This window comes from Dromaius novaehollandiae, chromosome 28 (genome assembly GCF_036370855.1).
Source record: "Dromaius novaehollandiae isolate bDroNov1 chromosome 28, bDroNov1.hap1, whole genome shotgun sequence".
NCBI classification, from domain to species: domain Eukaryota; kingdom Metazoa; phylum Chordata; class Aves; order Casuariiformes; family Dromaiidae; genus Dromaius; species Dromaius novaehollandiae.
In genome coordinates, this window is record NC_088125.1 from 5,098,806 (window position 1) to 5,114,206 (window position 15,401).

General features: G+C 48.9%; 1 protein-coding gene across 1 annotated transcript; it reads left to right on the plus strand.

The window, feature by feature from the left end:
• Positions 1 to 133: 133 nt before the first annotated feature.
• On the plus strand, positions 134 to 14,923 carry PA2G4 (proliferation-associated 2G4). Its single transcript, XM_064498576.1, has 13 exons — positions 134 to 390; positions 3,203 to 3,331; positions 3,972 to 4,077; positions 4,285 to 4,354; positions 5,551 to 5,643; positions 6,923 to 6,986; positions 8,706 to 8,784; positions 9,882 to 9,960; positions 10,277 to 10,410; positions 11,070 to 11,164; positions 11,672 to 11,799; positions 12,535 to 12,588; positions 12,909 to 14,923. The coding sequence occupies exons 1-13, from the start codon at positions 303 to 305 to the stop codon at positions 12,972 to 12,974; spliced, it is 1,185 nt and encodes a 394-aa protein (XP_064354646.1). The 5' UTR covers positions 134 to 302; the 3' UTR covers positions 12,975 to 14,923.
• Positions 14,924 to 15,401: the final 478 nt, after the last annotated feature.

Sequence of the window (15,401 nt, forward strand, 5' to 3'; positions counted from 1 at the left end):
TACACTTCCCAGCATGCCCTGCGCGCCACTTCCGGCCGCGCCTCTCCCGCCCCGCCCTCTCCCGCTCGCTCTCGCGAGAGCCGCGGGGCCCGCCGGGAGCTGTAGTCGCGCGGGGCGGCGGCGGCGGCGGCGCGCGAGGGGGGCGGGGACTCGGCTTCCCAGCGTGCCCCGCGCGGAGCCCGCGCTCCTGCCCTGCTCGCGCTCTCTGCTCGCGCTGCCCGGGGTCTCCTCAGCGCGGCGGCGGCGGCGGCGCGGGGGGCGGCGGCGGCGGCAGCGGCGGCCGGGCCTAGGCGGCTCCGACCATGTCGGGCGAGGAGGAGGCGGCCGAGCTCACCATCGCCGAGGACCTGGTGGTGACCAAGTACAAGATGGGGGGGGACATCGCCAACCGTGAGTGCGGGCCGCGGCCGGCGGGAGGGCGCGGCGGGGGGGCCGGGCCGCCCGGCGGCGGCGGCGGGAGGCGGGGAGGCCCCGGGCGCGGGGCGGGCGGCGCGGCCTAGCCCCACCGTCAGGCGCAGGCCCCCGGCGCGGGGAGGGGGGCGGCCCGGGAGGGGCCACGGTGCCCGCGCGGCGGCCGCTGCCGCACGTGGCCTCCGCGCCCCACGTGCGGCGGCGGCGGCGGCGGCGGGGCCGGGCCCGGCGCCCCTTCGCCTCGCCCGCGCTCCGCCAGCCGCGCGCGTGGCCCGGCCATGTGGGGCCGCCGCTGCCCACATCCTGCCCCCCCGCCCGGGGCCGCCCCCTTTTTACCCTTCCTTTTGTGCAGCCCCCCCGGCCAGCCGCGCCGCCGCCGCCTTTCCTTTTTTTCCTTTTTTTTGCCCCAAAGCCGGCGGCGGGCCGGGAGCGGAGCCCGTCCCCGGGCGGCGGGGAGCGCCGTGCCCCGGCCCTTTAACGCCTTTTTTCGCCAGCCGCCGGGCCTGCCCGGGGGGGCTGCCTGCCCGGGGGGGCGCCGGGCTCGCCATGGGCTTATCGGCCCTGTTATTCGTGCTGCAAACTTCGGCCACCCCGCATAATCCCCCCTCTTCCCTTATTTTTTTATTTAACCGTTTATTTTTGCTGTATCATTAAGAGTGGCTAGTTACCCCCTCGAGAAAGGTGACAGCTGCCCTAAGGAGCTAACTGGACCGGTTCTGCGAGGTCCCGGCCGCAGCGTGCGTCGCACTGGTTGCTGCTGGCTCCAATGCCGCTTTTTAAGTCATCGTTCCTCACAGTAACTTGGGACGCAGCTCAGGAGAAAGACGGGGTTTTGAAAGCTTTAGTAACGTGGGCTCGTTTCTGGAGGGCTGCGAGCCCGTGTTTTGCTGGCCCTATATTTTTTCTGTTTGGAAAAGGTCCCCCTCGGGGAAGGGAGGCTGGTTCTCCCTGGCTCTCACTGGTATTTAACAGCGGGGTGCAGAGGTTATGCCACTGGTTTAGCTACGCGGGGGGGGACGGGACCCCCAGTTCCCATGGAGGAAAAGCGGGTTGGTCGCAGCATTTTTCCTAGTGGCGTTGTGACTGTGTTCGGGAACATTAAAGCCAGAACTGTGACAAAAAGACTTTCCAGTTCAAAATGTCTTGGATACTTGTCAGTGTGACGTGCCTTTTAATGATATAAAGTGCTTTTAATTTGCTAGATGAAGCCCTGTGGAAGGACAGAATACAATTAATAGATGTTCCTAGTGCTGTTACGCTCTCTGCTTTTTGGTTTCATTCTAATGCTCTGATGAACACAGCTCTCCATTTATCTCTCTACTGTGTTTGTTTTGACGTTTTCCGTTTTTAAGTCTCTGTGTCCAGCTATCCACTAAATGTCTTTTTTATTGTAGTTTTATCTGTACTTAAAAATATTCCAAATTCATAATTATCTGTGGCGTATGGAAAGATGGCTGCTTGAAATGATTTGAAATTTGAGTCATCATGCAAGTGAAAGATTTTTGTTTTTTACTCCGTGTCAAAGAAATTATGAAAAAACACTTGCTTGTAAGCATCTCCTTAAGCATTTCGGAAATATTTATTGCTGTAGTACCCAGAACACACACTATCGGCTACAGAAACTCCCAGCAAATAGAGACACTTAGAAAACAGCCTCTTGCAAAAACAGCATGCTCATAGGGCGAGGAGAAACTGCATGTGTGCACTTTTTATCCCTGGGTCCCAAAATGTTTTAGAGGATAAGCGTAAAGACTCCTTGTAAGGTATCCCAGTTTGATAGAGGAGGAAGAGGGGAAACAGCAGCTCGTCAGCCAGTGGCAGCGGCTGTGCCTTGGCTCCTGGCCTGCGGACTGATAGAAAGATGTACGCGGCTCGCTCCGGCAGCTCCCGGGCCTTTGTGGCTGCTGCTCCTGGAATACCATCGGGATGTGTTTACGAATGGGAGCCTGCGGTATTTCAACACGAGCCGCGGCTTTTACATTCCTTCACCCGTTTGTACTATAAGGCACAACGCACGCTGTCTGCTATGGCGTAATCAAAATGCTGATGGGACTCCTAGGCACAAAGCTAGAATGCGTCCAGGAGTGGATGCAGGCAGCGTTCAGGAAAGAGGCAGCACAACTTTCTTCACCCTCCAGCGCGGAGCAGGGCACATAAAGTTCCTGATGGCAGAAAGCTGCCTGTGTTGCCCAGCCTTCGTGACTGCGAGGAGCAGCATGCGGCTCACCTTTGAAACATGCTTCTGCAAAGAGGCTGCTGCAACTGGCTTTGCTGTGCTAGTTCTCTGCTGTTGCCAGCTCTGGAGCCAGGCAAAGTCTTTCCATCGAGCTGTGCATTATGGTCCCACACATCCACAAAGGTGCCCCCAGCTCTTCGGATGGGCTGTGTATTTTGTCTCCCAAGTAATTTTCAAACCTGTTTCTGTAGCTCTGACTTCTCTGGAAAGAATGTGGGAGAGTGGTGTTCCTGCTTGGCTTGTTTGAGACCTGCGAGTCTATAGACAGGTGTCTGAATCTGCAGCACTTCACCTCTGCAAATCTCAATGTATGTTTGTTTGCTTGTGCTTTCTGTGAAAACGTTCCTGAAAAGTCGGTTCTTAAAAATAAAAATTGCAATGGGATTTCTATATGCCCATGGTTCCTTGGTGAAAAGCTGAGCCGAGTCTTGTCCCTTTTTAGAAAACAAATAGATGCTTTTCTTTTTTCACCGTGGTACTGTGTGATTAGTCTTGCTGGTAGTTTGAAGGATGTTTATCGTTGATGTACTTCAACAACGTTGTGTTTGAATTAAGGGGTCCTGCGTGCGGTGGTCGAAGCGGCGAACTCTGGAGCATCAGTTCTCTGCTTGTGTGAAAAGGGAGATGCCATGATCATGGAAGAGACTGGCAAAATTTTCAAGAAGGAAAAAGAAATGAAAAAAGGTGAGGCCTGTTCCAAAGAAACTTCCTCAATATGAGGATATTTCTTGCCCTGTTGTGTTGTTCGGTGGCTGGCATGAATGGGTAGTAGCACAGAAAGCACAGTTCTGTGCTAATTATCGTAAGAAATACTTCACCATTCCTAGAAAACCAGTTCGGACCCAAATCGTCCTGCTTGCCCTGTTTGTAAGCATCACCGATCAGCCCGAGCTTCCCATTTTGATTTACCCCATCATTCACATTGAAATGGGACTTACTTTGGACAACAATGTCGTCCCTTCAGGAAGACCTGCTATATGGTTATAGTTGGCCTGTAGTTGCCATGGATATTGTGCAACACTCGAATGTGTCACTGAAAGCACCGTGATTTGTGCTCTGGAGACTTGAGGTCCCTTTTGCCAGTGTCTCACTGCCTTGGATGTGTTTCTTTGGTGGTTGCCTGGGCAAAAAGAAGGCCAGTGTAGGAGCATAGCACAAGCTAGGTTCCTTATGGCTTTTTGGCCAGAGGCTTAGGTAATGGGGCCTTTTACATTGCTTAAACTAAATCGTAAGTGACAGAACTGCAGTGGCAGGGCTGCTGTCTCTGCCTGCGTGGTGTGAGAGATTGCAGGACTTCATGGAATGTTTCTTCTTCCCTTTACAGGTATTGCCTTCCCAACGAGTATATCAGTAAATAACTGTGTCTGTCACTTTTCTCCCTTGAAGAGTGACCAAGATTACATCCTCAAAGACGGAGACTTGGTCAAAATGTAAGCATTTCAGTTATATTTTCCATGAGTGTACTGTCAGCATCTGGGCTTCGCTCATTAATACTGCTTGGTGTGTTAAATACTTCCTTGGCTTGGCTAATTAGTGAAGTGTTTGAAACATGCCTGACTCTTCTAATACTTCTAGAAGTCACACAAGTTTCCCGAGTTGTGAGGCCCCACCTGTAATTAACTCTCTTTGTATTGCAGTGACTTGGGAGTCCACGTTGATGGTTTCATAGCGAATGTAGCACACAGTTTTGTCATAGATGCATCAAAGGTAGGTTTTTGAAGGAATGGTGTATGTTGTACAGCTGCCACTTTCAGTGCAATCTAAAGGTGATATTAAAAAGCTGATGTTTGGGTGCATCTGGTTGCAGAAGGCAACAGTGTAGAGCATCACGGAAGTTCCTGCGTGGTTTTGCAAAGGCTCCTGAGCTCTGGTGTCATAACAGTGTCAAGAAGAAAACAGTCTGTTTTTCTAAAAAAAATTATTCAGTCATCTGGAAAACGCGGGATGGCACACTGTTTCAACGTGTACAATTTTGCAAGGTTACAAATAGTTTGAAACAAACCAGGTGTAAGTCGAGCTGCAGTGAGTTATTTGCATTTAATGCCTGTTGTGCAAATGGAGGTGAGGCTTGGGCTGTGGGGCGGACTGGGCAGACTGGTTTTGCTGCCCCCTCTGCTGGCCGAGGCACGCGGAGCCCCGAGCGCGCCGCGCTGTTCCAGGGAGCCACTGCCCTCAGCTTTGCAGCCCTGAGTTCAGGGGTGACTTGTTCCTTAGCCCCAGAATCTGGCCTCTGCTGCCTGCTTTTTCTGTCTGAATATGCCAGGTACGGACTTGCAGGTGGCTTTATCCATCCGGGGCTGAGGGCAGCCTGCAGCCCCTGGCGGGTGTTTGTGAGGACGCTGCCATGGCACGCGTGGTTAGTGCTCCAGCCATTCAGTCACGTCGTTTTTGGAAATGACAGCGAGCTGTGTTCATGAGGCTGGCTGCGGGAATTACTGCTGTAAGATGTGTGTAAAGTTAGGAAGAAATTTTCAGTCTTGGGAGGAGGATGTCAGCTTTGGTCTTGGGAATGGTTTTTCTCCTATGGCTGTGTCAGAGTGTCTTGATGGGGAGAAGATGGGGGGAAAAAATTGAAATCTATTGAAATCTCTCCAGTCCGTATTTCTGGCTACACAAGAGTCTAGTTCTGTTTTCAGTCTGTGACAGAGATTTTTCTGTTGAAACCCATAAGACAGAACCTATTTGGCTGTAGTATGTACTCACCTGCTCTTTAGGCAGAGCAGAGCCCAACGACAGAGCTGTGAAGCCCAAAGTCCTTCCACCTTTGATCTGGATTTCCCACTCTGTGGGAGAGTGTTCAGGTAGATGGATTACCTCCATCTCTAGAAAGTCAGAACAGCGTTTTTGCTAATAGCTGGGAAAGGCATGAATCTTACAGACCCTTTGTTTTTCTGTTTTTCCAGGAAAACCCTGTGTCAGGTCGTAAAGCTGATGTCATCAAGGCAGCTCATCTCTGTGCTGAAGCTGCTCTGCGCTTGGTAAAGCCTGGAAACCAGGTGAGTGGCTGGTGTTTGCAAATATGTATCTAGGTACCCATCCTGAAGCTCAAATAGACACTGCCTTTGCCATGTGGTCACTTCATGTGTAGAAAGAAAAGCCTGTGACCTTGCCTGGGAAGAATCGTTCAGCTATGTGGGGAATCTGGAGGCAGCTGCCCGCAGACAGCTGAGCCGCTCCTGGGGTGAGCGACGGACCACTGGGGCGGGTGGCGGTGACTCTTCCTGTCAGCAGTTCTGGCTTCCCAGCAATATCTAAGCTCTTGCTTATGTGAAGTTGGCTTCGGAGAGAGGCCTTAGTACTTCCACTTGCTGATCTCTGAAAACAGCTGGGCACACAGAGCAAATTTTAAATGTTGGGAGTCATGGCGGCTTTATCCTGCGATTCCAGTGCCCTTCAGGAAGGAGCAGGTGAGCCTTGCTAGCAGGGTTGTGGCTGACTTCTCAGCTTGAGGTTCAGCTCTAAAAGACCCAGAAGGCAGTGGGGCCTGTGTACTTGCTGTTACAACTATTCATGAAACAAACAGAAAAATTTCTGCATCCCTCTGAACTCATTCACTGTCAGCATCCTGCCACGCATCCAGACTGGGGACCTGCTGGACAAGGTCGATAAGAACGAGACGTAATGGGGCCAACTGTCTGTCTGAGGGCTCTGATGGACTAATCTGTAGAGGGTGATGGTGTTTCCCTTGTAGGAGCCTTCCGTCATAGGGAGAAAACAGAAAGCTCAGCTGAAAGTACCACATTTGCGGGTTAAAGGTGGCAAAGACCCTGGGTAAAAGCTGGTCTTCCATCTTGCAATGCCTGGGTGCCCACTACATACATAGCTGTTGGAAAACACTTCTTGGCAGTCCCTTCAGACTTTCTTCTGAATCCTCCTAACAATACTCCTTTAAATCTCCCACTTGCATCTCTCCCTTGTCTGGTGCTCAGACTCTGAAGCAGTTGTAGGCGTTCTCTTTTGTCACCGTGTTACTATTGCAAACATACTTGTGTTGCTCTTAGTTTCTAGTGTAATCTTCTAAAGAAAGATGGCTTCTGATGAGACGCTGGGTGCAATGGAGGATAGCCGAGTTAACCTCATGTTACGTGTCATTTTTGTTGATATAGGGTTAAAAATGAAAGGCTGATACTGCTTTTCCTTTTTTGGAGGTGTTAGCGCACTGCTCAGTTGGAAAGCCTGATGGTTTTATCACGGAACAATGTCAAGTTGAAAAGCTATCATGCTTCTGTCCTGAATTTTATATCCTTAATGTATTTTCATGTGTTCTTCATCTAGAACACGCAAGTGACAGACGCTTGGAACAAAATAGCCCACTCGTTTCACTGCACGCCAATTGAAGGTAAGGACTTGGGAGCAGCTGATTCAGAGGTAGCAAATGTTCTAATTACACACTAAATCCCAACCTGCCCTACTCAAATTCTGGGGAACATGTAATGGCTGAGAGTCCTAGACACTCCATCTTTAAATGTAGCAGCCTTTCCTAAAACTTCCCTTCAAAACTGTCTAGACTCTTCCTTCCATTTTTTTTTCCAATTTTTAAAGATGCATTAGTCCAATAACAAAAGACTTAGGCTTTGGTGGCTAGTAGGTAGTATCCTGACTTGTGGACTTCCTGTTTACCTTGGACAAATTGCTTGGTCCTTTGATTCATACTTGGCCCCTTGTAGTTAAAATCCCTTTAGTTTAAAAAAAAAAAAAAAAAAAAAAAAAAGAGGAAAAATAAAAAAGAGCTTGCTAGTAATACAGGAGCCTTTCCTAAAAGGTGCTTTAGATGTGCAGGGTATTTAATTTCCTTTCTTACCGGAAGCTGATTCACATTTTCTTGATAGTCTTGATAGCAGGAGGGTAGGAAGGTACTGGAATAGCTTCTTATAGAAATGAAACTCCTGGATTTTTGTTTGAGAGGTGGCAGGAGAGTTTAGTTTGACTCTTTATTTATGCAGTTGCTTTTCTCATAGCTGGTGACATCACTGTCAAATAGTTCTTTCAGCCACAATTAAATTGGTCTGTTATTAGTTAAATTTTCTGAAATGCCGTAAAGCTGGCTTGCTCTCTTTGCTTGCTTTAGCCCAGTCTTGAAACATCAGTTCCCCAGTCCTTGTGTGGGATGGCTTTGTGGGTCTTCTCAATGCTTTACTCCTTTCTCTGTGAAAAAACATGGCATCAGCTGCAGTGAGGAGGCGGCTGCTCACACTGTCAAGGGAGTTTAAGCAGCCACTGTTTTGGAAACAGTCAAGTGCCATAATTATCTAGGCACTGGCAGCAGCATAAGGACCCAGTTCATGAAAACAAATGGAGCTGTTGGCTGCTGGGTTGCGCTTTCCTTTCCCGCCAGCAGCAGCCATCCTTCCTGAATGGAGACATGTGACCTTCCTTGCTGGGACTGGTGGCTTGGGAAGCGGAACAGGAATGGCTGTGTGTTCCGTTTCCTAGACTTGAATTTGAAGGTGAACCGCAAAGCAGAGAGGATGAGTGAATGAAGCCCCCAAAATATGCTTTGAGTGCTATACAGAATACAGACTAGGCGCTCCAGGAAGAACCAAAAGTTTCCGTTAACTTGACATTTGACATCCCTGGAGACACCCGGGAATGCATGGCTTAAACACTCGGCAGTCTCCGAGGTCCCAGAGCGTAGAAGCTGCAAAAAAAAAAATATATATATATAAAGCCTATGCTGTGCACGTAGAGGGTGTTAGCTACGTACTTGTGTGTTCGCCTCCAATCAGTTATAACCTACTGGCGTGGTTGGAGAGCTTTATTGAGAAATGGCAGTACTAAAAGGGCTCTGCTTCTGGCTGCACCTCTAACTCAAACTTTCTCCTCCTCCTCTTTGGAGAGGAAGCAGTTGCTGAAGGCAGTGGGCCTTAGGAAGCTCAATATCATCGCTAATGCACTTGGAAATCTATGACTGAAGGAAGTTCACACCAAAGATGGTTTGCTTTACTGTTTTCACTCCAGCTGAAGGCTGAAATCCTGGGCCCTGGAGTGTTAATAATGCAAGTCACTGTGTAGCTGGTTTGCAGCTCGGAGGTGTTAATGGATTCTCTTATCGCGGCAGGGATGCTGTCACACCAGCTGAAACAGCATGTGATTGATGGAGAGAAAACAATCATCCAGAACCCTACAGACCAGCAAAAGTGAGCATCATCTCTGGGGCTGCTTCTTTCAACAGCATTTGGGAGGGGTGTGACTAGATGCTGAAGGATGGTCCTGTTTCTCACTTTTTTGGCTGTGATGTCAAGTGGGGGATGTAACAGGTATGTCTGCGTGTAGTGTCTGGCTGTCACTGCAATAGGAGAATTTAACAAGGGGAAAGGTTGCTTTCTTCGTGACCCCTTCTTGAAGTCTGGTCTGACCCAGTGTGGCAGATTCGCAGCCCCGTGTCTCCTTGCACGTTCTCTGTGGATGTGGATTTTGGTTCTGTGTTTAGGGCTTGCTCTGAGAAAGAAAGGCTGAAAGTCCCCAACATCTAAACTCCTTGCTGGCACCTGCGAATGTTCTTGGTTTCTGTCCAGTTTCTCGAAGGAGTCTCCATCGCTGAATTACAGTCTGTGGCCTTGGAGGCTGCCAGCAAAATAACCAACTGTTGCTAGTTGTAGCAGTGGATGCTAATTCACCAGGAACTGTGCCAAGGCCTATCATTTGTCTCACAGAAGCTGCCAGGAGCCCACTGGATGGTGATCGCTGGCAATAGCATCTCGGGATGATTTTGAACTAATGAGCTGGATATCATTCTGTTCCAGCAGCTCCTCTCCCTCAGGGATGCAGTCAGTGTTGGGTCTCAAGCTGAGTATCTAGAGCTCAGTGGCTTTAAAGCCAGCGCTTTGACTAACTTCTGAGACAAAGTGACATTCTCTTGTATCGTACCGGGCGTAATGGGGCTCTTGGCCTGCCTAGGACATGGCCATAAGTTCAAAGAGAAGGTGTTGAATGTCTAAGGACCTTTTGGCCTTAAATGTGGATGGAACTACTTGTCATGGGCAGGAAGAACACAGGCTTATAATTGTTTTTCTCTTGCCAGCCTGTCACTGATCTGTTCTAATGCCTGGCATATAAATCTTCAGCTTGTGCTCTTCTGGTCAGGGACCTGGTCACCTTGTAGAGCACCGTATATGTGCTTGTAGACTTCTCTGGCTAACCCTGGTGTGGGCTTGCTCGAGGTATCAGTGACTATGTAGAAGGTTTTGTCTTCTCCGTTTACCATTCCTTGACTCACCAAACTTTTTTCCTCCAGGAAGGACCATGAAAAAGCAGAATTTGAGGTCCATGAAGTTTATGCTGTTGATGTTCTTGTCAGCACTGGAGAGGGAAAGGTGGGTGCCGTGCTTCTTGGCCCGCTGTTACTCTGCACATGGTCAAAGTGGACATGTTTCAAAATAGTCATCAGCAGTAAATGGTGCTAACAGGCAAATCTTCGTGGGTGCCGGTTCCAGCTGTTGCATGGGTGCTGCTTCATCTTCTTGGGTGTAACCTTTTCCATCTGAAAAGCTAAGGTTTACTTTTACGGTGTCAGAGTACAGAAAGTGCTTTGCAAATGTGAATGTTCCAGCACGTGAACACCATCAGCTAATCTGGCTGAGGAAGTGTTGTGCTGCTTCTCTTGTGTCTCAGCCTTTTTTGCATTTTTAGGCAAAGGATGCTGGACAGAGAACTACAATTTACAAAAGGGACCCCTCCAAACAGTATGGCTTGAAGATGAAAACCTCCCGTGCCTTTTTCAGTGAGGTGGAGAGGCGCTTTGATACTATGCCATTTACTCTCAGGTATTTGCTCTTATTCGTGGTCTTCCCGTGTGTTCAGAGCTGGATGCTTTGCATGAGCTTACAGACCATGCCAACAGCAAAACCGACTCGCTTTGTTGTTTTGTCACAGAGGTGGAGGCAGCCTTTCCTGCTTTATGTTGGGATTTGCTGTATTCGAACCTAGGAATGGGTGGAGAAAGCATGTTATGGGCGTAAGCAGGAATCCCAGGCAGGGTCTGAGGATCAGAGAAACTCCTGTGCCTTGTGTGGCGTGTGGGGAGCCTGAAATTGTGGTAAAAGCAAAAGGAAAGAGAGCAGTGAAAGCAATGTCAGAGTGCAGCATAAAGAGGGAGGCAGTTCCAGCCAATTTTTGCATCGGATGTACTCTCACAATAAAGAAACAATGCTCTGTTGACAGGCCCTTTTTATCCTTGAACCCACTTGCCTTTTTCCTTTCTCTGAAGGTAACAGTTCACCTAGCTTTAATGTTTGCAGAACAGTTGCCTGCTTTGGCAATCTGCTTTGTCACTGCAAAACAGTATAGCCAGGGGCGAGGGGGGCAGAAATGAAAAAATCTCCACCCTAACGGCAGAGGCAGTTTAGAAATCTGCAGGATGGTATCCAGTAGATGGGCTCTAGAAAAGGGCCTGAGCTCGGGTTCGACTCTTTCTCCTCCGCAGGGCATTTGAGGATGAGAAAAAGGCTAGGATGGGGGTGGTGGAATGCGCCAAACATGAGCTACTCCAGCCTTTCAACGTGCTCTATGAAAAGGAAGGTGAGTGCTGGCCGTGGGAGGGTTGAGAATGGGATGCGGAAGGATGCTTAGCAGACAACCGACAGTCAGTTCCGGGATTCTGATAAGACCGGTGCTGACTCTATGTCCAGACACGCGCTTCAAATTTGCTTCAAGGGCCATGAGATTTATCCTCCAAGAAATTCTCTACCCTTTGGCTTCTGAATCTTATTTGGGAATTGTTCCAGTGACAAGATAAAAGCATTCATGGAGTAATTTCCTGGGCAGAAGGAGAAACTTACAGTGAAGCGCTCTCGTTTGCTTACAGAGTAGGCTGGAGAGGCTTTGGAGGGTGGCACTTAGGGAATCGTTTTGCCCTGGTCAGGGTGGGTTTAAGAAGTTTCTGCAGGACGATTTTTAGCAGTGATGTTATGGAAATGGCATAGGAATTGAAACAACTTCTGGTTGGAAACATCTGCCCAAGTACCTAATGGATGAGACATGTCAGGGCGCGGCTATGGTGTAGTAACATCAGTTTCTGCTTTGCAGGAGAGTTTGTTGCACAGTTCAAATTCACAGTGCTTTTAATGCCCAACGGTCCTATGAGGATAACCAGTGGCCCCTTTGAGCCAGAGCTCTACAAGTCGGAGTTTGAGGTGCAAGATGGAGAACTGAAGGTTGGTTTAAAAAAAATGTAGCATATTACGTGGGTCACTGTCTTTGCACCCCTTGAGATGAAAGTGGGAAGCAAAATCTGGAAGACTGTGCTGGAAAGCTGTATGAGGCGTGAGCTTAAGGGGACGGTCAGCGAGTCCTACTCTGTTCTCATCTGAGCGTCCCAGAGCAGGAGCAAAAGCTTTGAGTAATATGCTGCAAACCAAGCCTGCGGACCGGGGTGGGGATGATCTCAGAGGGGATCTGCGATAAGGAGGGTGCAGATATTCAAAAAGCTGGACAGGTCCATGGCAAACAGTTCTGAAGGCAAAGGGGAAGCGGCAGCAGCTGTTTGCAGACGGGTTATTTTTCACGCGCAAGAAAGTGGCAATAGCGCTTGGCACAGATCAGCAGTTCGTGACCCTGCAGTGCTGCAGTCTGCAGCATGAGCAAGAATGCGCTCTACACCAGGTTGGGCCCTTGTTTCCTGCATCAAACACAAGCTTTAGCTGCTTGACAGCGATACCCAGCCCTTTTCTACGAGTAGTTGATAAATCTCAACAGCTGGCCCCAAGGCCTCATACCTCAATGAAGTGCGAGGCTATGGCATTCCCCATCTATCACTATGCACATTAGGATTTACCGCCATTCCTTCAGTGGTTGGCAATGCATATTTTGCTTTAAAGGCGTTTCCCTTTACCTTCTGTCAAAACAAGACGACTGCTTTCTAGTTTCTTATCTTTCCTTCCTGTTTCTAGGCACTTCTACAAAGTTCTGCAAGCCGGAAGACCCAGAAAAAGAAGAAAAAGAAGGTAATTTGGCCACATTTTTGTGGGGATTAAAGGCACGTTATATCTGGCAGACAGCAATGCCCAAACTTTATCCAGCATGGTCACATTTTGGGCTCCCTTCCCAGCCCATCTCAGTACAACATTTAAAGAATATCCTGACACTCCTCTGGCCCAGGAAGCAGCAGCCTTGTGAGAAGGGCCGTCCTTCTAAAAAGGTTTCTTGGGTGGGCTCTGTCAAACCTGCTGACAGCTTTGTGGCCTTGTGTGCTCTGCATCCGCACCTCGCCTGCGTTGCTGAACGATTCCCTGCTCTGACAGTCGTTGCGGGTTTGTCTCCACAGGCCTCTAAGAACGCAGAGAACGCCACCACGGGAGAAACAGCGGAAGAGAATGAAGCTGGCGACTGAACAGCTCCAGCTCCCTCCATGTAGCACCCAATTCACACACACTCGCCCCTTTTCCCCCCCCCGAAACAGAAACAAAATAATCTAGCGCTGTTTGTCTCTTACAACCAAACAACAAACAGTCTGGACTTCCCACTGACTACAACCAGCTCCTATTGACTTTGCCATTGAGGGAGAATTCCCTCAGCCACTTCAGACTACTTAAAAAAAAAGAAAGCAGAAAAATGAAATCAGGAGTAAAAGCTAGTCTATATCCACTCTTTCTAACCTTTTGTACTACTCATACTTGTTAAAGAGGTGAACAACTAAGCCGTTCCTGGTGAGAGAGGGAGTGTAGAGAGCTGCCTGCTTTCCTCTTCCTCCTCCTCCCTTTTTTTTAATTTCTCCCTTTACAGATTTTCTTGGAAAAAAACAGCTGATTAAGCCCGAGAAAGTGACCCGTGTTTAGTGATATGGTACGCATGGACGGTGTAAGGTGATCTGCCTCACAGCACTATCTCAGCTCCTCCCCGTCCGCGTAGGCATTCTCTCACTGTAACTGTTATCTTGGAGCAGAAGACTTCTCGCTCTTTCTTTTAGCCTCTAGATTGTACATTTAAAATTGGAAAAAGTCGTATCAAATTTTATGTCCCCCATGAGACCGTAGACTGTTCTGTCTACTGTGTTCTGTCTCAGCGTTGGTTTATGTATAAACGCTCTATTTTTTAATATGCCGCTGTGATAAGCTTGTTTTTGACAGTCCAACACGTATGGAAGCACGCTACTGAAGTCCGCATTCCCTGTGCGAAAACTCTGCTGAGGGGCAAGAGGCAGGTGAGCTGACCACCCCTGCATAATGCCCACCACTTGGCAGTACTTTTTAATTCCCTGGTATCCTGGGGAGTTTTATTCTTCCGTGTGGCTGGTTTCCATGGCCCCTGAATATGTTCCACTCTTTTATGTGCATTGGATCGCTCAAAAAAATATCCCCTTTGCACATGCTCCTCTCTTTGGTGAGATCGACTAGGGAAATGCTACAGCAGTCATCAGACTTGGACTAGAATTCATCCAGGGGTATCACTCTTTGATAGTAAGTCTATTTCTCTCTCTCTCTCTCTCTCTCTCTCTCTCTCTCTCTCTTTTTTTTTTCTTTCTTTTTTTTTTTTTTTGTTAAAGAGAAAAGCAGATTGAATTTTATGTATTTGAATGTGAGGGTTTTTTCTTTGCTGATATCCTCTGACCAGGTCTATGGTTATACACTTTCTGTAGCTAAATTTGGGAAAACCTCTTGCCTCTAAAAATGCCCTTTCAGACAGCTCCCGTGCTTCTCTGCAGGCCAAGTGCTTCCTTGCCAACATCTGGGTTTTAGAACCTAAACTCAAAACATGCAAATATTACCAAAGTTTAAGTCAATAAAAGAAAATAAACAATGTGATTTTTTTTTTCCTGAATTTTTCCATCTCTGTCTGCAAACTGTCTGCTCCTATTTTCTAACCTTTCCAGCTTTTCTGCGGGGCCTTTGGGCAGGTGGATAAGAACGGAGATACTGCGGGGAATATTCTGAATGGATGCAGGGTAGCTACCCGTCAAACACTGAAGCCAGAGGCAGGAGGGCTCCTGTCCAAATCACTGGTGGTCTAGTTCAGGCAGCTCCTAAATGTTAACCATGAACTTAAGGGAAAAAAAAATACCTTGTTCCCAAAGAGGAACATTTTAGCATTTATAAGCAATATACTGTCTATTGCCTTCTATAGAAGAAAGGCAGAGCTAATCTTTCTCTTAGTCCACAATACAGATTTATAAACCACTAAGACTTGCTGGAGGTTTATTTAATTTTCTATTTTTACTTTAAAAGAAAAAAATGTACCTCTTGATACAAGCAACAAAAATTCAGTTGTTAAAACTTTGAAAAGCAAAAACTCCCAGAAAGTACTCTGTAACTGACTTTTTCCAAATAAAATTGACTAGTGACATCTCTGTTTGGACAGAGGAATGGGTCTGCTGTTTTGGGGGGCTGCGGGGTGTTTTGGGGACGTGCGCAGGGGGTGCTGGGTGTAGTGATTTTTATGTCCCTCCTGATTTCGTTTCCCTCAAGGGGACGAAGAAATGAGGTGGCCGCACAGAGGGAACCTGAACTGTCCCCCCATTTTAGGAGGGTCGTGGCGGTGCTGTGGCCCTGGGGACACGCGTGGGGGGGCGGCGAGGCGACAGCGAAGGGGCTGAGCGCTGCGCCGGGGCTGTGGGGGGCTTCTCCCGCGGTCGCGATGGGGCAGGGGTCTGATGTGGGGCGGGGGGGGGGGGCCTACGGGCCCTCTGCCCCCTGCGCCTCCTCCCCAGGGCGGCTGTGCAAAATGGCAGCCGGCTCGAACTACATCTCCCGTGATGCTCCGGGAAGCGGGGCGGACTACAGCTCCCGTGGCGCCCCGCGCGGATGGTAGGCGTGGCCTCCCC

Coding starts and splice junctions, on each gene's coding strand:
- PA2G4 (XM_064498576.1), top strand. CDS start 303: ATGTCGGGCGAGGAGGAGGCGGCCGAGCTCACCATCGCCGAGGACCTG. Junction 3,332..3,971: donor GGAAAAAGAAATGAAAAAAG/GTGAGGCCTGTT, acceptor TTCCCTTTACAG/GTATTGCCTTCCCAACGAGT. Junction 8,785..9,881: donor AACCCTACAGACCAGCAAAA/GTGAGCATCATC, acceptor TTTTTCCTCCAG/GAAGGACCATGAAAAAGCAG.